The sequence below is a fragment of the Lytechinus pictus genome, chromosome 3 (assembly GCF_037042905.1).
Source record: "Lytechinus pictus isolate F3 Inbred chromosome 3, Lp3.0, whole genome shotgun sequence".
Taxonomy (NCBI): domain Eukaryota; kingdom Metazoa; phylum Echinodermata; class Echinoidea; order Temnopleuroida; family Toxopneustidae; genus Lytechinus; species Lytechinus pictus.
In genome coordinates, this window is record NC_087247.1 from 29074706 (window position 1) to 29101985 (window position 27280).

The 27280-nt window shown below is 36.4% G+C and overlaps 3 protein-coding genes across 3 annotated transcripts; all 3 read right to left on the minus strand.

Moving 5' to 3' along the window:
* Window positions 1–274: 274 nt before the first annotated feature.
* Window positions 275–2768, minus strand: LOC129256394 (mucin-2-like). Its single transcript, XM_054894611.2, has 2 exons — window positions 1816–2768; window positions 275–843 (listed from the first exon to the last, which is right to left on the minus strand). The coding sequence occupies exons 1-2, from the start codon at window positions 2737–2739 to the stop codon at window positions 433–435; spliced, it is 1335 nt and encodes a 444-aa protein (XP_054750586.2). The 5' UTR covers window positions 2740–2768; the 3' UTR covers window positions 275–432.
* A 12587-nt stretch (window positions 2769–15355) lies between these two features.
* Window positions 15356–18561, minus strand: LOC135153744 (uncharacterized). Its single transcript, XM_064097869.1, has 2 exons — window positions 16704–18561; window positions 15356–15830 (listed from the first exon to the last, which is right to left on the minus strand). The coding sequence occupies exons 1-2, from the start codon at window positions 17898–17900 to the stop codon at window positions 15423–15425; spliced, it is 1605 nt and encodes a 534-aa protein (XP_063953939.1). The 5' UTR covers window positions 17901–18561; the 3' UTR covers window positions 15356–15422.
* Window positions 18562–20093: 1532 nt separating this feature from the next.
* On the minus strand, window positions 20094–23118 carry LOC135153745 (uncharacterized). The gene is made up of 2 exons (XM_064097870.1): window positions 21613–23118; window positions 20094–20748 (listed from the first exon to the last, which is right to left on the minus strand). Exons 1-2 carry the CDS (start codon window positions 22363–22365, stop codon window positions 20350–20352), a joined length of 1152 nt encoding a protein of 383 aa, XP_063953940.1. The 5' UTR covers window positions 22366–23118; the 3' UTR covers window positions 20094–20349.
* Window positions 23119–27280: the final 4162 nt, after the last annotated feature.

The following is a 27280-nucleotide window of genomic DNA, read 5'->3' on the forward strand; positions in this document are numbered from 1 at the left end:
ATTCATTTTCTATCTCTCTCTCTCTCTCTCTCTTTACCTCTTTTTTATATTTATGTATATTTTCATTTTATTTTATTCTTTATTTATTTATCTCTCTTTTTATTAAATTTTATTATTATCATTATTATCATCATTATAATATTTTTTTCCTGGGGGGGGGGTAATTAAAAAAGGTAGTATGTAAACGTGTACCATATGCAACCCCCCCCCCCCCCAAAAAAAAAAAAAAAAAAAAAAAAAAAAGCTGATAATAATCTGTGTACTGTGGATCTCATAACTGCATGGTCCCTCATCCTAGCAACTTCACAATGTGGGAAACAGCTGTTCTTATTCATGTATTTTGGATCTACTGAAGTCGCGATTGGAATAGGCCCGAAACCATCCGTTTTCTTAGAGAACAGTCTCGACCCTGTGTTCTATAGAATGGTAGGCCTACATATCCCGACTCTTGTACTGTTCCACATTCGGAACGAGGTAACCATTTTCTTCTGATATAGGCCTTTCGGTCATTTTGTTTCGAACATGTCGAATGGTGACGAGTGGAAGACCATTACCGCATGCATCCCCTTTCTTGACGTTGGATACCATGTCAAGGTAGCCATCTGAAGATCCTTCTTGTACGTCAGGCAACATGTACTCTCCTTCAAAAGTGTTTATAAGATGGCCTTCCTCTTCCTCGTAGTCATGTGAACTTGGTGGGGAAGGCGGCCTATGTGGGAGAGGCAAGATGTTGATCGGATATGTCAGAGCAGCGACTTCAACGTCGGTAGATGTTGAATCCTGCGTTCTAGTTATGGTCCTCTCGTAGTCGTGGTTTAGATGGGCAGCGAATGAGGTGAAACCCTAGTGTTTCAAAAAGATAAAAAGATGAATAAAATAGTAGTACAACTTGGTTGACACTATGATTTATCTTCGTTACATATTTGGAACGATTTTTTGTGTGAAATTGCGGTCTGTTTTATTTCCTATTGTATATTGGGTTTCAAATGATAATAGGAGGTTTTCGGTTACCCGGCGCACAACGTATCCGAGAACTTAGGAATGTATCGTCAGTGCCCTTCATGAGAAAGAAGTCTTTGTCGAAAGTAAAAAAAAGTAGTTTCGCATTTATTTTCAACTTCCTTACAACTCTTTCGGTTCACCAGTGTTGGCTAATGACCTTCTAATTGTTCAATATCATTTGACGGGCAATTTCAATAGATTTACTGTGTTCTTCAATGCGTCCCCGTTGCAAAATATCCCCATTGGAAACCTTGGAGCATAAAATAATCTCTATACATGTACACGCATTCGTCATATGTTTTCTAGGCTAGTCTGAAGTATTCAATTTACTGCAAAATTCAAACAGTTTCAGAATACATTATTTTACTCAAGCTAAAAACATAACAATTAAATGTTGAGCCCTGCTTGAATATTTCAGCGTTCCAGGTCCCGTTACACAAATGTTAGCGATTAATCGTACACTTTATTTTCACAATTGTAGTCAATGAATGAATCACAGAAAATTATCTACGATCATTGCTAAGCTCTGTGTTGCGGGCCCTGGTTTCCTTTTTTTTAATAGAAAGAACTGGGGAGAATTGAGAAAATAAAAAGAATGACATGGACCTATCCACAGAGGATTGTCTATTGTTACTAGGGGTGCTGTGACAATGCTCAGCACGTGACATAGACCTATCCACGGAGGATTGTCTATTGTTACTGGGGGTGCTGTGACAATGCTCAGCACCCCCAGTAACAATAGAATAATCCTCCGTGGATAGGTCCATGAAGAATGATATGCACATTTACGTGTATATTCTTTGAAATACCTACCTCGTCAGTAGAATCTAAACAGGTTACATTTCTTTCAATTTGACCACTTTGGGACCGAAACGCTTGTCTCCCAATCAAGGCAACTATGGAAGCCATCATGAAGATCAGCACGACCGAAACACCCACGGCTACTGCAAGTACAACCGTCTTGCTAAGGACGATATAGGCTTTATCACCTTTTATTGTTTGTTCATTTAGTATCGTCGTTGTAGATGGTGCTACTGTAGAGGATTGGACATGTCTCGATGGAGGGTGGGGGTGAGCTTTTTGTGTTGACCAAGTCGTTTGAGGTAGAGTCCTACTAGTGGAAGTCTCTAGAGAATTATCGACTGAAAACGTGGGACTAGACGGCTGGGAGAAAGGAGAATGTATCATTCGTCCTGTTGATGGTAGGGATGTGGATGATGACGGAGGAGTCTTTGACTCGGTCGATGCACGACCAGATCTCTCGGATGAGGCATTTGAAGACTTTTCTTTCGTTGAATGCATTTGCTTTTGCGTTGAGGTACTTGTCGGAGACGTGAACTTCATTGAATCAGAAGAACGTCTTTGTACCTTTGTCGATGAAATTACTGTTTGTCCTGTTGTAGGTTGGGATGTGGATAATGACGGAAGAGTCTTTGACTCGGTCGATGCACGATTAGGTCTCTCGAACGAGGCATTTGAAGACCTTTCTTTCGTTGAATGCATTTGCTTTTGCGTTGTGGTACATGGTGTTGTCGAAGACGTTCCAGTTGCTTTTGATGGCAAAGGGGTCATACTAGTGGGATTCTCCAAAGAACTATAGCCTGAAAAATTGGGACGAGACGACTGGGCGAAAGAAGAATGTATTGTTGCAGGTACTGTTGATTCCGTATACATGTGTGTCGTTGTCTCTGTGAATTCATCCAATGGAGGGGGTTCATTGGTGCGGCTGGTAATCATTTTCGTGCCTTCTTCGGATGTAGGTCGTCTTGATGAGATAGATGACATTGTTGTTGTTTTCCGCCCAGATAGCGGGAACGATTGTAGGGGAAGAATGCATCGTATATTAGATCGTAAATTATCATATTCTAAAGACACGAGGATATACTCTTGAAGGCAAAGAACTCAGATGATCATGAGAAAACTTAAAACGATTTTCAATCAATGAGACTTTAACCGTTGATCCGCTAAAGATGATATTTACATATCCCTTGACAGAAGTGTTAAAACTAAGAATTTCGCAATATACGTTTGTGTCAGTGGAACAGTTGCAAGTCACACCATTGATGTCATAGAGCGATGTGAATTCATAGGTCGAATCCGTTGTTGAAAAACACGCATACTCGGCCGAATCTTGCCTACTTATGTTTGAAATGTAAAGCGTGTAATTCACACTACCGTCTTCAATCGAATAATTTTCAAAGATGACTGTAATACGCGAATCATCAAGAAATTCCTTGAAGATTTTGCCATTTGGAAATGACTTACCGGCCTCGGTGATGTATTTGTCCCCCTGTTGGGTTAAAATGTTGCTGCGGCGGACCCAGGATATGATATCAGGATCCCGTACCACTGGCGTAAATCCCGGGGGGGGATGGGGGGATATATCCCCCCCACTTTTCGAGGAGGGGGGGATGGCCTGTACAAACATCCCCCCACTTTTTACGAAAGAAATAAAAAAAAAATCACAAGAGATAATTGTTTTATTGGTGAAAATTCTTCCTAAAATACCGCTTAACAAATAAAACAATATTATTGAATCATAAAATGCAAATAAAGAGCCAGTTCACCATTTCCAAACGAAATACTTATGTCCTTATTATAACATTGAAGAGAAATCCCCGTTTCTTCCAATTCATCAATGTTGGGGTCTTTGGGAAGGGATTAAGATGGAATGTAAATTTTTTTTCAATGTAATCTCTAATAAAACAATTAAACCATCATGGGGTAAAAAGATAATAATATTGGAGGGGTATTTGCCATATGGACATACAGTGGCGTAACTACGGCTGACCAAAACAAAAACGGGGAAATGGGGAAAAATAGAAAAGAGGGAGAAAGGAAGAGAAACGTAGTGGGAAAGAAGAAAATAGTATTCATTATAATGTTGTATTATAATTATGTTATGTTACATTACATAAGAAATATTTTTATCATAACTTCATGAAACATAATTTGCCCAGGGCCTACGTCTTCATAGTTCCTGGTGCTCGCATTGTCTGTTCAACGAGATACTAGTATATAATCCTGTTGTACTAAAACATCCCGTTTTCAAGTCAATATAAACTAAATATATTTCCTAGCACTTGAGTTATCATTGTTTTATGTAGTGACATGAGCTTCTTTTACATGATTAAAAAGGTGATTGCCCAATGTTAAGGTCTTCGTATATATATAAACATTTCCTTCCGTGATTACGTTCGCATTAGTAGATTGGTGAGATATGTCTGCTCTTCATGAATTCCTAAAATGAGTCCTTGAAATGTCCCTTCTTCTGATCTGAATATCAAAAATTTTCAGCTCGCGCTTCGCGCTCGCATCATTTGGTTAATGTAATACGTATGGTCCTAGTTAATTCCTACAAAGAAACCTTAGAATGCCCCACTTCAGGTCTTAATTATCTAAATTTTCAGCTCGCGCTTCACGCTCGCAATATTTGATTAGTGAGATGCGTATGATAATCATGATTGCAATGAGTACAAAAAGTGTTTCATGTGTTCAGATGTAATTCTAATAAAATCAGCAAGCGCTTGGCACTTGCATTAGATGACTATGGTGAGATATGCATACTCTTAATGGATTCCTAAAATATATTCCTTAAAATCTCGCTGTTTGGGGTCAAAATATACGAAAATTTCAGCTCGCGCTTCGCGCTCGCATTGTTTAGCGAGACAGGTACCTATCATGATTACACAAATTTGATTATAATGTCCCTTCTAAGGTGTGAATATAAAAAATTCAGCTCGCGCTTCGCGCTCGCATTATTTGATCAGTGAGATACATATCCGTTCAATGACATTGTCCTTAAAATGTCTCTATTAGGTCAGAATAACTAACAACCGAGCGCGCTTCGCGCGCTCACTCAGTGATTCGAACATTTTGCTGGTGCCCCCACAATGCCGTGACCCACGGTATGCCACTGTGGACATATCAATTACAATTCCTTGCATATCTAAAAACATGATAACAAAAAAAAAAGCCAAAATATTTCAGTCATCCCCCCCACCCCTCAACACGGATTTACGCCAGTGTCCCGTACAGTAGAACATCTCAAGGTCATGTTATCTCCTTCGTTCAGAATTCTTTCCTCAAATGGAGGAGATCCTTCCGAGATATTAATGAAATCAATAAGAATCCAAAGACCAATGGAGACGCTGTATACTTTCATGATTGTATCTAGAGACAATTCAAGGCACTAATTCAAAACACCATAGCACTTCTTCGGGAGAGAAAATCTGGGTCTTTTTTTAATAGATAGGTACAGGTAGATACAGTTTGCGTCCTTGAATTGAATTTCTATTTTTTTCTCTAAATTTCCGGGTTACCTCTGTGCCAAACATCATCAACTATTATTCATCTGTTTATACGCCTGACAATCTAGTAGAAAGTTTCGAATCGCAGTGAAACCGAAAGGTGCATTGTTGTAAAAGATGAGACAATATATTTTTGTAAGTACTTAGTACATGACAAGCAATCATAAATGCATTGGCTCACGAGTAATTTTCAGGGGCGTAATAGGGGTCGTTGGCTTGGGGGGGGGGGGGGGCAAGAGCCAAACATTTTCCGGTCATATCATCGTATGAACATAACAGGGTTTTAATATAAAAAACGGTTTTTATTAGAAAAAAGAGTATTTTTTTATTGATTTAAAACGTTTTAAATCGTTTTAAAACGTTTTTTTTTTTTTTTCAAACGAATGATGCAATTTCATGTAAATCAATACAGTATGATTTAAGATATTCATGTTTTAAATAATTTTTGGAGTGAGAGATGACTACAACTTTTGTCACTGAATTTTCAACAGAAAAGTTCATATTTCCCCCAAAATTACTAAATCATTGAAATCGAATGCCTAAAAAAAAGAACACTATAAAGTAAGTTGACATTCTATAAGTTTATCCCTCATGCGTGCATGTAGTCCCTGGGTATTTTTAATCTTGTCAATCGGGGGGGGGGGGGGGCGAGAAGAATTTGCACAATGGTAGAAAATGACATAATTTTGGGGTTTCAAATTTCATTGATTCAATACGTTTTATTTCATTTGAATCCTTTATGTTAATTTTAGCATGTTTAGTTAAATCTATCAATAATGCCCTTAAAATGCTTATTTTTTCAATTGAAGAATTTCGTAAATAATGCATATTTAAAAAAATCAGTAGGGCCTATAAAATGTATCATGTTTTTGTTTACAGTGTACAATTTTTACTATTTGGGTTTTTTTAATGGAAATTATTGGCTATAATTATTTAATCATCCACAAAAAGTACAAATAATGATACAAATAAAAATTTTGGCGAGAATTCAGAATTAGCTTTATACATGAAATCACGTTTTAGAGCAATTCAGGGTCAGATATGCACTTATTGTGTAATATCATAACCGCATATCCATGTAAGCATCCCCAAAATAGTCTTGAACGATATGGCGTGGCCCTATCATGTTTATGGATTTATCATCGAATTTTTTGAGGGCCATTGCGGTCCCCTGGGATCGTAAGGGTAAAGGCTTGCTAGCTGAATATCTTATACCGTATAAAGTACTTATTCTTCATTTTTACGAAGCGCAAAGTTTAACCTGCTTTCGTGTGTGCATCAAGAGTACGATGTCAGTTTTACAGTCTATAGTACGATGTCAGTTTTACAGTCTATTTGTAAAAATATTTATGCTTGTGCAACACCCCTATTTATTTATTTATTTATTTATTCAGTTTTATTTAAAAACAGGGTAGTCCTTTCAGAGCCCAAAGGCCTGCTTTACAAAAGAGCCCTGTAGACATAGAAAGATTTACAAAATAAATGAAATACAATTAATATAAAGTAAAATACAATACACAATCAAAATTACATGACATATCAATGATATCACATTAAATGAATCAAAACAAAAATTAAAACCAAAATTAAAATCAAGACAGTTTAAAAGACGAACAAAATCATAGAAATAAAGGAAATTTCTTTAAAAACGTGTGACTAAAATTAACTAAGTAAAATGTATAAATAAGTTATAAAATTGACAATTTAAAAGACTTTGAAAATTATTGATATAAAATGGCATAAAACAGGTAGCATACAAGGACAAATAATAGAACAAAAGGTAAAATGAATCAAACAAAAAAATTTACATAAAGTATCACAAAATACATAAAACCAAAAAGAAAGAAAGAAAAAAAAAAAAAAACGTCACGATAACATCAAAACAAAAACAAAATAAATTAACATCATGGCAAAAGACATTATAAATAGGACCAGTGCATGCGTTAAAACAATAAAGAGAGTGGCCTGATTTGATTTTTAAACATTTGGAGTGAAGTTGCCGTACGTATATGCGTCGGTAGATTATTATAGATATTTGGAGCGATGTAAGAAAAAGATCGCTTTTTAAATTCTGTCCTAGGTTTCGGAATAAATAGAGGACTTAGGGAAGAATGACGAGTAACATAAAAGAGTGGTCGTTTACAGGCAAAAGATTCTAAATAGTGTGGGGCTAGATTATTGAGTATTTTGAATACGAAAATAGAGTAGTGGTAGTTGATGCGAGTTTCAATACTTTGCCATTGAAGATTGTTTAAAAGGAAATCCTTTGTGGTACGATAGTCTGCATTGAGGACTAATCTAGCATATCTGTTTTGCGTCCTCTGTAATTTGAGCAAATCTTTCTTTTTACACTTACCCCAAACAACCGAACAATAATCTATATGTGGGAGAACAAGAGCATGGTAAAGGTGCTTGAGAATGCGTCGATTCAAGTAACATTTAATCCTTCTAATGCATGAAATAGCCCGGTTGATTTTATTAGTTAGATTAAAGATGTGCGGTGTCCAACTTAGACTTTGGTCAAGGGTTACCCCTAAATATTTGATATCAGAAACATTCTCAAGGTATTCTCTTCCGTGAAAGATATTCATACTTAGATTCTTAGTTTTATGTTTCGTCCCAAAAACCATCACTTTGGTTTTCTTTGCATTGATTTCCATATTATTTATTTTAAACCATTTGCACAGTAAATCATAATGTTTTTGTAATTTTTTCTGAGTGCTTTTTGAATTATTTCCTTTACAAAACAGAGCCGTGTCGTCAGCGTAAAGTGCAATCTTGATTTGATTGCTAAATTTCAAGTTACAAATATCATTTAGAAATAAACAAAACATCAGGGGGCCCAAAATTGACCCTTGCGGCACACCTGAATAGATCTGTAAAAAATCACTCTGGACGCCTTGAAACGAGACACATTGCTGTCTATCTGTAAGGTATGATGAGAACCAGTCTAATTCGACCGATGTTATACCATAATATGGCATTTTTGATAACAATATTTCGTGAGATATTACGTCGAAGGCTTTTTTCAGATCAAGGAATATCGCACCTGTTATTAAGCCACAATCAATATTATTTAACAGGTAGTCAGTTATTTCAATTAAACAAGTTGCGGTTGAGTGCTTGGGGCGAAAACCCGATTGGCGCTGTGACAGCAGTTTGTATTCTTGTAAATAATCGTAAAGTTGGGCATGCACTGCCTTTTCAAGTATTTTTGATAGACATGACAAAAGTGAGATCGGTCTATAATTGCCGATGTCACTTGACTCACCACTCTTCGGTACTGGGATAATCTTTGCTCTTTTGAAATCACTTGGGAAGCATCCTGAGCTTAAAGATTTGTTAAACATTATTGAAAGTGGTTCAGCTATAAAAGGGGCGGCGATTTTCAATAATCTTGGATGTAAATCATCCAGACCAACAGCTTTGTTTACATCGATTTTCTTAAGTTCCTTCATTACAAATTCCGGGTCTATATTTTTAAACCTAAATTTTGATACGACTTTTGATAATGTATTCATTGAATTAAAATTTTGATTGTCGGGAGGGTTATGTCTTTTACCAACATTAACAAAAAATTCGTTGAATGACTTTGCGATTTCTTGCTTGTCAGATGTCGTGTGAGTCCCAATATTTATATTAGGGTTGACTGAAACCTTTTTCTTGGGCAACAAATTTTTCAGGATTTTCCAAGAATGTTGTAATTTGTTTTGACATTTTTGGATTTTGTTGCGATAAAATTCCCTTTTCAACTTCTTGTTTAAAATATTCACTTTATTTCGGAAATACTTATATTTTCCCCAAAGGTCATTGATTTCCTGACCTGTTTTTATTGATTTCTTCAGTTTGTCAAACTTTCTTTTGTAATAATCACGGTCTCTCGATAGAGCCAGGTATTCAGTTGTAATCCAGGGAGACCCACCCAATTTCTTTCTTACTGTAACATGGGGGGCGTGTTTATCAGCTAATACCTTAAAAGCTTCATTGAATTTCCCCCAATTATAATCGACGTCCTCTTCTGACGACAATAGATCACTCCATCGAATATTAGCAAGGTCATCGACAAAGTCATCCTCGACAAAGTTTCTAAACGATCTAAATGTAAAGATTTCAGGCTTAGCTTTTGGTCTATTGTAACCGAGGGTCAAATATATTAGGGAGTGGTCACTAAGTCCGCATGAGATTGTTCCAGATCGCTTTACACTTGTTACCATTGAACTAGAAACACAAATAATATCGATCAAGGTACTGCTACAAGGAGTTATTCTTGTAGGCTCTTGTATAAGCTGGGTTAATTGAAAGGTGGAACAGATTTCATGCACCTTATCTGAAAGGCTATTTTTGGTTAACATGTTGGAGTTAAAATCACCTAGAACAATGACGTTATTTGTAAAAGAAAATACTTGATCCAAACTTGCTTCTAGGCTTTCAAAGAATGATAAAGAACAATCTGGTTTACGATATACGACACATAGGAAAAATGGAAGTCGATATCGAATTTTCAGTTCGAACCACATTATTTCCAAATCGTCTTTTTCAAAATCACGTCTTCTAACATATTCTACATTATTTTTTATATAACATCCAACTCCACCACCGTGGACATTACGATCTCTCCTTTCAAAAATGTAACCTGGAATGTCTAATATTTTTGAGGTAAATGTATCGTCAACCCATGTCTCAGACATAGTGAATAAATCGACTGAATTGTTATTCATGAAATATTCGATTTCTTCCTTTTTGTTTCGTAAACTTCTGACGTTTAGATGGGATATTGACAATCCTTTATCATAAATACAAAAATTATTATCTTCGTTATTAGACAAGTTGTCGTGTTCCGAAAATGAAACATCCACGGTATCTGTTTCACCAAGTACTACGATTACATGTACATGTATTTGAGCTTATTTTGAATAGTGTTTCTTTCCCTGTCAAAAAAAGTGACCACAACGCTCAGATATGTTTGTTAGGCTGCGTTTATGCGACCTCAAGCCAGAATCATGATTTGAATCATGATTTGAATCATGATTCAAAACACAAACATGAATCACAATATCACAGAATCAGCGTTTAGACGACCTTCATTCCAATGCTGTTTCTCCTCAGATTCGGGCCAATCCAGTGCGCATCACTAGTGCGCAGTTTGACAGAGGAAGTTTTTCGCACGTGTTTCAGCTCTCGAAAATTCTTTTGCTTCCATCAGAATTCAGTCTATACCTCATTTTGTTTACTTCTATCATAAAGGGTCCATATGCTTCTATTCATCTTGTTAGTTTATCCAAAATGGTGTTCGGAAGTGAATTTCAGCGTAGATCCAATTTGATATTGATACTGTATACTCAACAACAACTGAGATCATTGTCTGTCCAGTTAATTCATTTACTAGAACTTGAAGTTGAAGACATGACCAAAAAATGAAAAGTAGTGGACGATGCGATGACCAACACAGAACTTGAACATGACAAGAAATGAATTCATAGTACATAGTCATGTACATACAATGAGCATATAGAGCGCCTTGAGCTTTAGACGGGTCAATATACGACCAAAGATAGCCTTACCCGGAACAAATTGCAACAAATGATTTTTCAACGGTATTTTGTACTATTTGACCTCAGGAATAACATACTAAAAATCTACCAAAATCCGCATCCGGGAAAGTGGTTATTTTCAAGATGGCGTCCAAGATGGCCGCCATTCACTGAAAATGGATACAACTGACACATAATCCACTCTAGAATCATATTTCGGTTCATATTCAATGGTCTGGGGGTACAAAAATTGATTTAGGCTAGAATGAATTATAAGCCCTCCAGTGTACCAGGCAAATCCAAGATGGCGCCCAAAATGGCTGCCGTAGGCTGAAAGTCCACAATTTATCTAAATTTGTTTTTTATTCAATGGTTTTAATGGTGAAATATGTTATATTGAAATAAGTTACAAGGACAGCCAGTGGTCTGGTGTGTCCAAAAATCCAAGATGGCTTCCAGAAATGGAGTTTAAAATGGATGTTGATAATTAAAATGGACATAGTTCATTTCATATCCACCTAGGACATAATGATTTTGGTGTCTAGACCATGATTTCAATGGTCAAAGAAGACATTAGGGACAAGTTACAAGCACAGTCAGTGGTCCAGTATGTTCCAAATCCAAGATGGCTTCCAAGAATGGGGTCGAAAATTGTTGTTGCTACTTTAAAAAATCCGACATAGTTTGCTCATTGTCCAGAAATATGATTTTTGTGTCTTATACCATGCTTAAATGGTACAAATAATACATTGGGACAAGTTACAAGGAAAGTCACTGGTCTGGTATGTGCAAAAATCCTCGATGGATTCTAAAAATCGATTCTGAAATGGCTGCTAATACTTAAAGCGGACATAGCTCATTTCATTTTGACCTGGGATATTTTATTTTGATGTCTAAACCACTGGTTTCAAGGGTCAAATAATATTTTAGGATAAGTTAAAAGGAAAGTCAATGGTCTGGTTTGTCCAAAAATCTAAGTTGGCTTCCAAAAATTGATTCTAAATTGACTGCTGCTACTTAAAGTGGACAAAGCTTATTTCATATCGGCATGGGAGATGCGATTTTGGTGTCTAAACCACTGATTTAAGGGTCAAAATAATACGTTAGGACAGGTTTTAAGGCCAGTCAGTGGTCTGGTATGACCAAAAATCCAATATGGCTTCCAAAACTTGATTCTGAAATGGCTGTTGATACTTAAAAGTTGTATAGCTCATTTTAAATCCGCCTGTGAGATATGATTTCGGTGTCTAAACTATGGTTTCAAGGGTTAAATTATATATAAGAACAAGACAATGGCAGTCAGTGGTCTAGTATGTCCAAAATTACAAGATGGCTTACAATAATGGAGTAAGAAATGTCTGATGTTACTTATAAAAGGACATAGTTTGTTTAATATCTGTCTGGGGAATATGACTTTGGTGTTAAAAGCATGGTTTAAAAGGGTCAAGTAATATACTAGGGTAAGTTATAAGACCATGTCAGGTGTCTGTATGTTAAAAAATCCAAGATTACTTCAAAAAAATGGGGTGTAAATTGACTGTTGCTACTTAAAAGTATGCAGAGTAAGGACAGTCAGGTGTCAGGTATGTCCAAAAATCAAAGATGGCTTTAAAAATGGGGGTCTTAAATGACTGCTGTTACGTAAAAGTGGATGCAGAACATTACAAATACACCTTGGGTATATTATTTTGGTGTCTACACAAGGGTTTCAAGGGTCAAACAATACTTTGGGACTGGTTACCATGATATGCAGCTATCCATTTTGCCTTAAAATCCAAGTTGGCTTAAAAATGGGTTCTAAAGCATGTAAAGTGACTACTGCTCCATAAAATATCTACCTGTTAGAAATAATCTTGGTGCCTACACTTAAAAGCATGGGGACAAGTTATCATATTGCTTCATGAGTTGATAACAGCACCCATTTTGATGAAATTTTAGAATCCATCATGGATTCTTTGACAAAATGGAAAACTAACCATCCTTGTTACTTGTCCGAATGTATTATTTGACCCTTCATACCACAATTTGGACACCAACATTATTTCTTGCAGATGAATATTGTAGAACTCTGACCACTATTGAATGATATGAGTCGTTTTATATTCCTTTTTTAAAAACCCTCTTGTGTTTTAGGCAAACTAGACAACTGCAAATCAATGTAACCAGTCCAAACGTATTATTTTAACCATGAAACCATAGTGTGGACACCCAAATCATATCTCCTAGGTGGATTTTAAATGAACTATGTCCATTTTTAAAGTAACAAGAGTCATTTTAGACTCCAATTTTTGGAAGCTTTCTTTGATTTTCGACATACTGGACCACTGACTGTCCTTGTAACTAATTTTCTGCCTTTTGAAACCATGATATAGGCAACAAAATCATATGCCCTTGACGAATAAAACATGAACTATGTCCATTTTTAAATACCATCGCGGCTGATTGATACTATTTTTTAAGCCACCGTGGACTTTTGGACATACTTGACCACCAATCGTCCTTGTAGCTGATCCCAATTTATTATTGACCCAATTAACCATGGTATAGGCAAAAAAAATCATATTCCCGGATATTGAACAAACTATGTTGGGTGTTTTTAGTAGCAACAGCATTTTTAACTCCATTTTTGGAAGCCATTTTTGATTTTTTAACATACCGGACCACTGACTGTCCTTGTAACTTGTCCCAATATATTATTTGACCATTGAAACCATGGTCTAGACACCAAAATCATATCTCTCAAGTGGATGTGATATGAGTTATGTCCATTTTAAGGTTTAATAGCTATTTTAAACTCAATTTTTGGAAGCCATGTTGTATTTTTAGACACACCAGACCACTGGCTGTCCTTGTAACTTGTCCCGACGTACTACTTCATCATTAAAACAATTGAATGGAAACCAAATTAAAGCCACTTAGGTAAGTAATAGATGAATTGTGGATTTTTTAGACTACGGCAGCCATTTTGGGCGCCATCTTGGATTTCCCTGGTACCCTGGGGTGCTAATATTCACTCTAACTTGTATAAATACATTATTTTACCCATTGGACCATGGAATATGAACCCAAATATAATTCTAGGGTGGATAATGAGTGAGTTATATCCATTTTTAGTGAATGGCGGCCATCTTGGACGCCATCTTGAAAATAACAATTTTCCCGGATGCGGATTTTGGTAGATTTTTAGTATGTTATTACTGAGGTCAAATAGTACAAAATACCGTTGAAAAATCATTTGTTGCAATTTGTTCCGTGTCAAACCATATATTGACCCGTCTACTTGGCAAGAGTCAAACCGAAAGTAGCCCGACACAACAGTGAGGTCATAGAATCATGATTGTAATCACGATATCGTTTATTCGAACATTTTCGTACGTGATTCTGCAGAAACGTCTTTCCAAACGCCCCTTTTTTCGTGTTTCATGTTTGTGATTCTAATCATGATTATATTCAATTTTTACGCAATCGTGATTCTGCAGAATCATGATTTGAATCATGATTCAAATCATGATTCTAGGGTAAAAAAGTGGCGGATAAACGCACCCTTAAAATGAGAGTATTCTTAATATGGATTGATGTGCACAATTGAACAAGGAGGAAAGGAACATGACAAAGCAATGGAGAAAGGGATAATAAAGGGGGAACCAGAAAGATGAGAAAAAGAGTGGTGTTGAGAAAGAGTTTCAATTAAAAGAAAATAATTCACATCTTGAGAAGTAAAGGACATAATCTAAAATCACATCCATAAAAATTTACAACACACAAGCCTATGCAGTGTTTTAAAACACGTTTTAAAAAACCGGGTGTTTTTAAACATGTTTTAAAACGCACCGTTTAAAACGTGCCAACCCTGGTTTATATTAACGGCATTTTTTGAGGGGCCAGATATGGCGTATTGGGCAAAATTTATCTGAAAAGTTGCGAGCGAGCCAAGCGATCGAGCAAAAAATGACATTTTTTTTACGAAAATCCAATTTTGCGATAGATTTTGATATAAAAGTCAGAAAATGCTATTACATAGGAAATGCATTTGCTCAATTGGATAATAATTGCACTGAATATATTTTTACCAACATACATTACCCAACACAATGGACAGTATGTTGCTTAACATTTTAAGTGTGTATGCTCTCTCTCTCTCTTTAACTTCACTTTGATTTTATTTCCTATATTCATTTTCTATCTCTCTCTTTTTGCCTCTTTTTTATTTTTATGTATTTTTTTTCATTTTATTTTATTCTTTACTTATTCATCATTTTATTCTTTTTGAATTTTATTATCATTATTATTATCATTATCATCATTATTATATTTTTTCCCTGGGGGGGGGGGGGGGGGGTAATTAATAAAGGTAGTATGTTAACGTGTACCATATGCAACCCCCAAAATAGCTGATAATAATCTGTGTACTGTGGACCACATAACTGCATGGTCCCTCATCCTAGCAACTTCACAATGTGGGAAATAGCTGTTCTTATTCATGTATTTTGGATCTACTGAAGTCGCGGTTGGAATAGGCCCGAAACCGTCCGTTTCCTTAGAGAACAGTCTCGACCCTGTGTTCTATAGAATGACAGGCCTACATATCCCGACTCCTGTACTGTTCCACATTTGGAACGAGGTAACCATTTTCTTCTGATATAGGCCTTTCGGTCATTTTTTTTCGAACATGTCGAATGGTGACGAGTGGAAGAGCATTACCGCATGCATCTCCTTTCTTGACGTTGGATACCATGTCAAGGTAGCCATCTGAAGATCCTTCTTTTACGTCAGGCAACATGTAGTCTCCTTCAAGAGTGTCTACAGGATGGCCTTCAACTTCCTCGTAATCATGTGAACTTGGTGGGGTAGACCTATGTGGGAGAGGCAAGATGTTGATCGGATATGTCAGAGCACCGACTTCAACGTCGGTAGATGTCGAATCCTGCGTTCTAGTTATGGTCCTCTCGTAGTCGTGGTTTAGATGGGCAGCGAATGAGGTGAAACCCTGGTGTTTCAAAAAGATAAAAAGATGAATAAAATAACGGTACAACTTGGTTGACACTATGATTTATCTTCGTTACATATTTGGAACCAGTTTTTATGAAATGACGCTCCGGTTTATTTTCTACTCTAACTTGGATTTCACTTAATAGGTTTTCGCCTACCCGGCGAACAACGTATCCAAGAATTCAGGAATGTATCGTCAGTGCCCTTCATGAAAAAGAAGTCTTTGTCGATTATCAAAATAGTAGTTTCGCATTGGACTCTGGACAAATAACACATTTGCAATTAATTCAGCATCCTAACTACTGTTTCGGTTCACCAGTGTTGGATAATGACCTTCTCGTTGTTCATTATCATATGACGGGCAATTTCAATAGATTTACTGTGTTCTTCCATGCGTCCCCGTTGCAAAAGATCCCTATTGGAAACTTTGGAGCATAAAATAATCTCTGTACATGTACACGCATTTGTCATCTGTTTTCTAGGCTAGTCTGAAGTATTCAATTTACTGCAAAATTTAAACAGTTTCAGAATACATAATTTTACTCAAGTTATAAACATAACAATTAATGTTGGGCCCTGTTTGAATATTGCTCCGGGTTTCCGTTACACAAATGTTAGCGATTAATCGTACACTTTATTTTCACAATTGAATGTACATTGTAGTCAATGAATTAATCATAGAAAATGTTATACGATCATTTCTAAGCTCTGTGTTACGGGCCCCTGGCCAATATACATTATTTTATTTTATGTTTTTATTGTATTATATGAATAACAATAGAAAGAATTGGGTAGAGCAAAATAAGAATAATATGAATTAAGAAATAAAAATGATATACACATTTACGTGTACATTCTTTGAAATACCTACCTCATCAGTAGAATCTAAACAGGTGATATTTCTTTCAATTTGACCACTTTGGGACCGAAACGCTTGTCTCCCAATCAAGGCAACTATGAAAGCCATCATGAAGATCAGCACGACCGAAACACCCACGGCTACTGCAAGTACAACCCTCTTGCTAAGGACGATATAGGCTTTATCACCTTTTATTTCTTGTTCATTTAGCATCGTCGTTGTAAATGGTGCTACTGTAGAGGAATGGACACGTCCCGATTGAGGATGGGGTTGAGCCTTTCGCGTTGACCAAGTCGTTCGAGTTTTTCTAGTGGAAGTCTCCAGAGAATTATCGAGTGAAAAAGTGGGACTAGACGACTGGGAGAAAGGAGAATGTATTGTTGCAGGTACTGTTGATTCCATGTACATGTGTGTCGTTGTGTCTGTGAATTTATCCGTTGGAGGGGGTTTATTGGTGCGGCTGGTAATTATTTTCGTGCCTTCTACGGATGTAGGTCGTCTTGATGAGATAGGTATTGTTGTCGTTTTCCTCGTAGATAGCGGGTACGATTGTTGGGGAAGAATGCATCGAATATTAGATCGAAAATAATCATAATCTAAAGACACGAAGATGTATTGTTCTTGAGCCAAAGTGATGAGATGATCATGAGAAAACTTAAAACGATTTTCAATCAATACAACTCTAACCATTGATCCGTTAAAGATGATATTTACAGATCCTTCAATAGGGATGTTAAAACTGAGAATGTCACAATGTACGTTTGTGTCAATGGAGCAATTGCAACCCACAACATGGATTTCATAGAGCGATATGTATTCACCGGTCGAATCCGTAGTTGAATAACACGCATACTCAGCCGAATCTTGCCTACTTATGTTTGAAATGTAAAGCGTGTAATTCACACTACCGTCTTCAATCGAGTCATTTATAAAGAAGACTGAAATACGCGAATCATCACGAAATTCCTTGAAGATTTTGCCATTTGGAAATGACTTACCGGCCTCGGCAATGTATTCGGTCCCGTTTTGGGTTAAAATATGGCTGCGGCGGATCCAGGATATGATATCAGGATCCCGTACAGTAGAACATATCAAGGTCATGTTATCTCCTTCGTTCAGAATTCTTTTCTCAGATGGAGGAGATCCTTCCGAGATATTAATGAAATTAATAAGAATCCAAAGACCAATGAAGACGCTGTATGCTTTCATGATTGTAGAGTCAAATCAAGGCACTAATTCAAAACACCATAGCACTTCTTCGGGAAAGAAAATCTGTTTTTTTTTTTAAATAGATAGGTACAGGTAGATAGTTTGCGTCCTTGAAATGAATTTCTATTTTTTTTCTCTAAATTTCCGTGTTACCTCTGTGCCAAACATCAGCGAATATTATTCATCTTTTCATACGCCTGCATGACAATCTAGAAAGTTTCGAATCGCAGTGAAACCGAAAGACGGTACATTGTCGTAAAAGATGAGACAATAGATTTTTGTAAGTACTTAGTACTTGACAAGCAATAAAATGCATTTTCTCACGAGTAATTTTCAGGGGCGTAACAGGGTCGCTGGCTGGGGGGGGGGGGAAAGAGCCAAAAAATTTCCGGTGATATCATCGTATGAACATAATTAGGTTGTAATGAAAAGCGTTTTTTTTTTTATTAGAACAAATTTTTTTTTTTTTTAATGATTTAAAACGTTTTAAATCGTTTTAAAACGTTTTTTTTCTTCAAACGAATGATGTAATTTTCTGTAAATCAATTAATCTATACAGTATGATTTAAGCTCTCCATGTTTTAAATGATTTCTGGAGTAAGTAAGAGATGGCCATAACTTTTGTTACTGAATTTCCAACAGAAAAAATCATATCCCCCCCAAAAAAAAAAAAAAAAAAAAAAATACTAACTCATTGAAATTGAATGCCTAAAAAAAAAAGGAAAAGAACACTTAAGTAAGTTGACATTTTATAAGTTTTATTCCTCATACATACATGTACATGTAGTCCCGGGGTATTTTGAAGGGGGGGGGGGTCGAGAAGAATTTGCACAATGGTAGAAAATTACATAATCTATGCGGTTTCAAATTTCATTAATTCAATGTGTTATTTCATTTGAATCCATTATGTTAATATTAGTTAAATCTATAAATAATGCCCTAAGTTGAAATGCTATTTTTTTTAATTGAGGGATTTCGATTAAATGCATATTAACAAACATCAGTAAGGCCTATAAAATGTATTATACTGTTTTTTGTTGTTTTTTTACAATGTTTAATTATTATTTTTCATGTACAATTTTTACTATATAGGGGGTTTTTCAATGAAAATTATGGCGATAATGGATTTATAATGGACATTTTTTAGGGCTATTACGGTCCCCTGGGATCGTTAGGGTTAAGGTTTGCTAGCTGATTATCTTATACCGTATAAAGTACTTTTCTTCATTTTTACGAAGCGCAAAGTTTCACCTGCTTTCGTGTGTGCCTCAAAAGTACGATGTCAGTTTTACAGTCTATTTGTAAAAATATTATTATGCTTGTGCAACACTTCTATTTCCACCAAGTACTACGATTACATGTACATGTATTTTGAGCTTATTTTAAAAAGTGTTTCTTTCCCTGTCAAAAAAAGTGAGCACAACGGTCAGATATGTTTCTTAAAATGAGAATATTCTTAATATGGATTGATGTGCACAATTGAACAAGGAGGAAAGGAACATGACAAAGCAATGGAGAACGGGAGAATAAAGGGGGAAACAGAAAGATGAGAAAAGGAGTGGTGTTGAGAAAGAGTTTCGATTAAAAGAAAATAATACACAACTTGAGAAATAAAGTATATAATCTATAATCACATCCATGAAAATTTATAACACACAAGCCTATGCAGTGTTTTAAAACACGTTTAAAAACACCCGGGTGTTTTAAAACATGTTTTAAAACACACCGTTTAAAACGTGCCAACTCTGGTTTATATTAACGGCATTTTTTTTTAGGGGTCAGATATGGCGTATTGGGCAAAATTTATCTGAAAGGTTACGAGCGAGCGAAGCGATCGAGCAAAAAATGACATTTTTCTTACGAAAATCCGATTTTGCGATAAATTTTGATATAAAAGTCAGAAAATACTATTACATAGGAAATGAATTTGCTCAATTGGATAATAATTGCACTGAATATATTTTACCAACATGCATTACCCAACACAATGGACAGTATGTTGCTCAACATGTTAAGTGTGTATGCTCTCTCTCTTTAACTTCACTTTGATTTTATTTCCTATTCATTTTCTTTCTCTCTCTTTTTGCCTCTTTTTTTTATTTTTATGTACTTTTTTCATTTTATTTTATTCTTTATTTATTTATCATTTTACTCTTTTTTTATTTTATTGTTATCATTGTTATTATTTTTTTTCCCGGGGGGGGGGGGTAATTAAAAAAGGTAGTATGATAACGTGTACCATATGCAACCCCCCAAAATAGCTGATAATAATATGTGTACTGTGGATCTCATAACTGCATGGTCCCTCATCCTAGCAACTTCACAATGTGGGAAATAGCTGTTTTTATTCATGTATTTTGGATCTACTGAAGTCGCGATTGGAATAGGCCCGAAACCATCCGTTTTCTTAGAGAACAGTTTCGACCCTGTGTTCTATAGAATGGTAGGCCTACATATCCCGACTCTTGTACTGTTCCACATTTGGAACGAGGTAACCATTTTCTTCTGATATAGGCCTTTCGGTCATTTTGTTTCGAATGGTGACGAGTGGAAGAGCATTACCGCATGCATCCCCTTTCTTGACGTTGGATATCATGTCAAGGTAGCCATCTGAAGATCCTTCTTGTAGGTCAGGCAACATATACTCTCCTTCAAAAGTGTTTATAAGATGGCCTTCCACTTCCTCGTAGTCATATGAACTTGGTGGGGAAGGCCTATGTGGGAGAGGCAAGATGTTGATCGGATATGTCAGAGTAGCAACTTCAACGTCGGTAGATGTTGAATCCTGCGTTCTAGTTATGGTCCTCTCGTAGTCGTGGTTTAGATGGACAGCGATTGAGGTAAAACTCTAGTGTTTCAAAAAGATAAAAAGATGAATAAAATAATGGTACAACTTGGTTGACACTATGATTTATCTTCGTTGCATATTTGGAACCAGTTTTTTTTTGTGAAATGGCGGTCCGTTTTATTTCCTATCGTATATTGGGTTTCAAATGATAATAGGTTTTCGCTTACCCGGCGCACAACGTATCCGAGAATTTAGGAATGTATCGTCAGTGCCCTTCATGAGAAAAAGGCTTTGTCGAAAGTAAACAAAAAGTAGTTTCGCATTAGAATCTGGCCAAATGACAAATTTGCAATTTATTTTCAGCTTCCTTACAACTGTTTCGGTTCACCAGTGTTGTATAATGACCTTCTTGTTGTTCATTATCATTTGACGGGCAATTTCAATAGATTTACTGTGTTCTTCAATGCGTCCCCGTTGCAAAAGATCCCTATTGGAAACCTTGAAGCATAAAATAATCTCTATACATGTACACGCATTTGTCATCTGTTTTCTAGGCTAGTCTGAAGTACTCAATTTACTGCGAAATTTGAACAGTTTCAGAATACATTATTTTACTCAAATTATAAACATAAAAATTGATGTTGAGCCCCGCTTGAATATTTCAGCGCTCCGGGTCCCGTAACACAAATGTTAGCGATTAATCGTACACTTTATTTTCACAATTGATTGTACATGGTAGTTAATGAATTAATCATAGAAAATGTTATACGATCATTGCTAAGCTCTCTCTGTGTTTTTTTTGTTTTGTTATTGTATTATGTGAATAAGAATAGAAAGAATTGGGTAGAACAAAATAAGAATGATATGAATTAAGAAAATAAAAATGATATACACATTTACGTGTACATTCTTTGAAATGCCTACCTCATCAGTAGAATCTAAACAGGTGATATTTCTTTCAATTTGACCACTTTGGGACCGAAACGCTTGTCTCCCAATCAAGGCAACTATGAAAGCCATCATGAAGATCAGCACGACCGAAACACCCACGGCTACTGCAAGTACAACCGTCTTGCTAAGGACGATATATGCTTTATCACCTTTTATTTTTTGTTCATTTAGGATCGTTGTCGTAGATGGTGCTACTGTAGAGGAATGGACACGTCTCGATGGAGGGTGGGGGTGAGCCTTTTGTGTTGACCAAGTTGTTTGAGTTAGAGTCCTACTAGTGGAAGTCTCCAGAGAATTATCAACTGCAAAAGTGCGACTAGACGGCTGGGAGAAAGGAGAATGTATCGTTTGTCCCGATGGTTGGGATGTGGATGATGACGGGGGAACCTTTGACTCGGTCGATGCACAATCAGGTCTCTCGGATGATGCATTTGAAGACCTTTCTTTCGTTGAATGCATTTGCTTTTGCGTTGTGGTACATGATGTTGTCGAAGACGTTCCAGTCGCCTTTGATGGCAAAGCGGTCATTCTAGTGGAATTCTCAAAAGAACTATAGCCTGTAAAAGTGGGACGAGACGTCTGGAGTATTGTTGCAGGTACTGTTGATTCCATATACACGTGTGTCGTTGTGTCTGTGGATTCATCCGTTGGAGGTTTATTGGTGCGGCTGGTAACCATTTTCGTGCCTTCTTCGGATGTAGGTCGTCTTGATGAGATAGATGACATTGTTGTTGTTTTCCGCCTAGATAGCGGGAACGATTGTAGGGGAAGAATGCATCGTATATTAGATCGAAAATTATCATATTCTAAAGACACGAGGATATACTCTTGAGGCAAAGTACTCAGATGATCTCGAGAAAACTTAAAACGATTTTCAATCAATGAAACTTTAACCGTTGATCCGTTAAAGATGATTTTTACAGATCCTTCAATGGGGGTGTTAAAACTAAGAATGTCGCAATGTACGTTTGTGTCAATGGAGCAATTGCAACCCACAACATGGATGTCATAGAACGATGTGAATTCATAGGTCGAATCCGTAATTGAAAAACACGCATACTCGGCCGAATCTTGCCTACTTATGTTTGAAATGTAAAGCGTGTAATTCACACTACCGTCTTCAATCGAGTCATTTTCAAAGATGACTGAAATACGCGAATCATCACGAAATTCCTTGAAGATTTTGCCATTTGGAAATGACTTACCGGCCTCGGCAATGTATTTTGTCCCGTTTTGGTTTGAAATGTGGCTGCGGCGGACCTAGGATATGATATCAGGATCCCGTACAGTAGAACATCTCAAGTTCATGATATCTCCTTCGTTCAGAATTCTTTTCTCAGATGGAGGAGATCCTTCCGAGATATTAATGAAATTAATAAGAATCCAAAGACCAATGAAGACGCTGAAAGCGTTCATTATTGTATCTAGAGACAACAATTCAAGGCACTAATTCAAAACACCGTAGCACTTCTTCGGGATAGAAAATCTGGGCCTTTTTTAAATAGATAGGTATAGATACAGTTTGCGTCCTTGAAATTAATTTCTATTTTTTTAAGCTAAATTTCCGTCTTACCTCTGTGCCAAACATCAGCGACTATTATTCATCTGTTTATCCGCTTACCTGACAATCTAGACAGTTTCGAATCGCAGTGAAACCGAAAGACGGTGCTTTGTCGTAATAGATGAGACAATAAATTTTTGTAAGTACTTAGTACATGACAAGCCATCATAAATGCATAAAAGAAATCATAAAAGAAAATCTGGGCCTTTTTTAAATAGATAGGTACAGGTAGATACAGATTGCGTCCTTGAAATGAATTTCTATTTTTCTCGCTAAATTTCCGTCTTACCTCTGTGCCAAACATCAGCGACTATTATTCATCTGTTTATACGCCTACCTGACAATCTAGAAAGTTTCGAATCGCACTGAAACCGAAAGACGGTGCTTTGTCGTAAAAGATGAGACAATGAATTTTTGTAAGTACATGACAAGCAATCATAAATGCATTGGCTCACGAGTAATTTCCAGGGGCGTAACAGGGTCGCTGGCGGGGGGGAGGGGGGGGGCAAGACCAAAAAATTTCCGGTCATATCATTCTACATAACAGGGTTGTAATAAACTTGTAATACGAGAAGGTAGCCTAGCTTAGCCGGGTAATAATAGCAGGGCCCGCTGGGAGAACAGTTTTCGGAACTGAAGTGGCTACCCTGGGTAAATATACCTTTATTATTATTATTATTATTATAAACTTTTTTATTAGAAAAAAAATAAAACGTTTTTTTCTTTTTCAAACGAATGATGCAATTTTCTGTAAATAAATTAATCTATACAGTTTGATTTAAGCTCTTCGGTCCGTATTCTGATGTCAGATTTATCTTAAACTCAGGTTTAACGTTGTAGTTTAAGTATGGGAAGACAAAAGTATCAACATTTTTAGTAAGTTGTATGTTTCTTGTGTTTACTGTGTTCTTTCCTGATTCATCGATGGTGAAGACAATCCGGGAGACAATCATCTGTTATACTTCCTAGACAATCATGAATGATTTGAGAGCCAAGTGAGCTGAAGTATGATATCTCTATTGTTAAACCCCCATTCCACAGAGAACAAGACTGCTGAAAGACCTTTGAAAGACCATGAATTCTGGTTGATCTTAAGAGGTCTCCTAATGAACCTACAATGGTCTTTGAGGTCTTACACGAGTCCTGGCCAATCTTTCAGTGGTCTTCGTGGTCTTCATGAGGTCCAAAACTTTTTGAAACGGTTCAAAACAGTCTTACAACGCATTGGCGGCGGAGCAGAGGATTATCTTTTGTGTTTGGGGGGAACGGCTATTGTTGCGTCCCCCCCCCCTCCCCAAACACAAAAGATAATTCTGCTCCGCCGCCTATGTTACAACGATCTTACAGGAAAATGGTCTTTCAGTGGTCTTTCATCAGTCTTTCAGCGATCTTTCGATGAATTTTCAAAGGTCTTAATAGTCTTTCAATGATCATTCGGCGGTCTCTCAAGATTTTTGCGGAGATCACTGTTAACCCCCTATTCCACAGAGATCAAGACCTTTGAAAGACCTTTGAAAGACCATGATTTTTGGTTGATCCTTCAGAGGTCTCTCAATGAACCTACAATGGTCTTTGAGGTCTTACACGAGTCCTGACCAATCTTTCAGTGGTCTTCGTGGTCTTCATGAGGTCCAAAATTTTTTGAAACGGTTCAAAACAGTCTTACAACGGTCTTACAGGAAAATGGTCTTTCAGTGGTCTTCCAGCAGTCTTTCAGTGGTCTTTCGATGAACTTTCAAAGGTCTTAATAGTCTTTCAATGATATTTCGACAGTCTCTCAATATTTTTGCGGAGATCACTGTAAGACTCATGAGAGATCATTGAAAGATCATTCAAAGATCACTGAAAGACCAGACAAAGTCCATGGAAAGAATTCTGAAAGATCACTTGTTGAATGAAAGATCTCTGAAAGACCATTGAAAGATCTCAGTCTTCCAGAGTTCTTTGAGGGGTCTTTCTGAGTCATTCCACAGAGATGACACATTTCAGTGATCTGGAAGACAAGAGCTCACCAATTTTAAGTCTTTCAGTGGTCTTTCAATGGTCTCTGTTCTGTGGAATTGATGCCTAACAATTGGCTTTCCATACTTAAACCACAACTTTAAACCTGAGTTTAAGTTAAACCAGAATACGGGCCGAAACATGTTTTAAATAATTTTTGGAGTAGGTGAGAGATGACTACAACTTTTGTTACTGAATTTTCTACAGAAAAGTTCACATTTCCCCCAAAAATTACTAAATCATTGAAATTGAATGCCTAAAAAAAAAAGAACACTATAAATTAAGTTGACATTCTGTAAGTTTATCCCTCAGGCGTTTTTGTAGTCCCTGGGTATTTTTAATCTTGTCAATTTGCACAATGGTAGAAACGCGCTGACGTCACAATGGATGAACAGGTGATTAATTAGTTGCGGGTATGAGCTGATTTTTCTCATCTTCTGCACTTTAACTGCAGATCCGATGCGTTATTTCATGAAGCAAAAAAAATTAATTATTTCATGGACCATTCAAAAAAATATTCTCTACAATTTCAAAATACTTTACTCTGCAGTGCTGCCAAGAATCACGAATATTACCCCGAGTTTGAATAAATGGTAGAGTGGTTTTGATTTTTTCTTCACATAGATACTAAGCATTCGGCCCATTTTTGGTGTTTTAAAAAGCACATTTGCTCTAATAAAAATGCTGATAGTTTAAAAACAAGCACATGAACCCCTATTTTTTAATGTTTGTACCTCTTAGGTATACCTTCCTCTACAACTCTGCAAATTTTGGTGAAAATGACATGGATTTTGAATAAAGTGCAGCATTTATTGTACGTTTGTAGTTTGTTACTGAAATTTTACATTTTTTAGATTGGGATTTTGTTATCTTTTACGCCATTTTTAAGAACTGACAGTGCTGTTAAACTTAAAATTGCAAACAAATAGCACTATTAATGGATTCTCCATTCTAACGATACAATTATTAACTCTTTTGCGAAATTTGATGACTTTTTCATGTATTTTGACTGAGTAATGGAGGATTAAACTCATTGTAGTAATCTTGGGCGGTCTAAAAATGCCAAATTTTTTTGAATGCGCAATTCTTAAGAACATCAATTTGGGTGAACTTTGAAGCTCTATAGCAAAAAATCAAGCACATGGACCTATGTTAATTTTTGCATATTTCGAATATTAAGGTTCTAAAGTGTCTATGTGCAAAGTTTGGTGAAAATGACATGGATTTCACTTTAACTGTGGAACGTCCTTAAAATGCCTATTTTTTTCAATTGAGGAAATTCGATCAAATGCATATAAAAAAAAACAAGTGGAATGCCTCTGGCGGTCTCACCTGCATCAAGCGATTCAATATAGCAGCAATGCTGACTTTGAAAACTACTATAACTCGCACAAGATGTTCAGTGATACTTGGTTACTCTTATTTCCACGTTTTACGAACTAGACCAATACACTTACAGAGATATGATGGTAATTCAACAAATACCCCCAACGTGGCCAAAGTTCATTGACCTTACATGACCTTTGACCTTGATCATGTGACCTGAAACTCGCACAGGATGTTCAGTGATACTTGATTACTCTTATGTCCAAGTTTCATGAACTAGACCAACATACTTTCAAAGTTATGATGGTAATTCAACAAATACCCCCAATTTGGCCAAAGTTCATTGACCTTACATGACCTTTGACCTTGATCATGTGACCTGAAACTCGCACAGGATATTCAGTGATACTTGATTACTCTTATGTCCAAGTTTCATGAACTAGACCAACATACTTTCAAAGTTATGATGGTAATTCAACAAATACCCCCAATTTGGCCAAAGTTCATTGACCCTAAATGACCTTTGACCTTAATCATGTGACCTGAAACTTGCACAGGATGTTCAGTGATACTTGATTACTATTATGTCCAAGTTTCATGAACTAGACCAACATACTTTCAAAGTTATGATGGTAATTCAACAAATATCCCCAATTTGGCCAAAGTTCATTGACCCTAAATGACCTTTGACCTTAATCATGTGACCTGAAACTTGCACAGGATGTTCAGTGATACTTGATTACTATTATGTCC

Coding starts and splice junctions, on each gene's coding strand:
- LOC135153744 (XM_064097869.1), bottom strand. CDS start 17,900: ATGAAAGCATACAGCGTCTTCATTGGTCTTTGGATTCTTATTAATTTC. Junction 15,831..16,703: donor GTTTAGATTCTACTGATGAG/GTAGGTATTTCA, acceptor TTGAAACACCAG/GGTTTCACCTCATTCGCTGC.
- LOC129256394 (XM_054894611.2), bottom strand. CDS start 2,739: ATGATTACCAGCCGCACCAATGAACCCCCTCCATTGGATGAATTCACA. Junction 844..1,815: donor GTTTAGATTCTACTGACGAG/GTAGGTATTTCA, acceptor TTGAAACACTAG/GGTTTCACCTCATTCGCTGC.
- LOC135153745 (XM_064097870.1), bottom strand. CDS start 22,365: ATGTCATCTATCTCATCAAGACGACCTACATCCGAAGAAGGCACGAAA. Junction 20,749..21,612: donor GTTTAGATTCTACTGATGAG/GTAGGCATTTCA, acceptor TTGAAACACTAG/AGTTTTACCTCAATCGCTGT.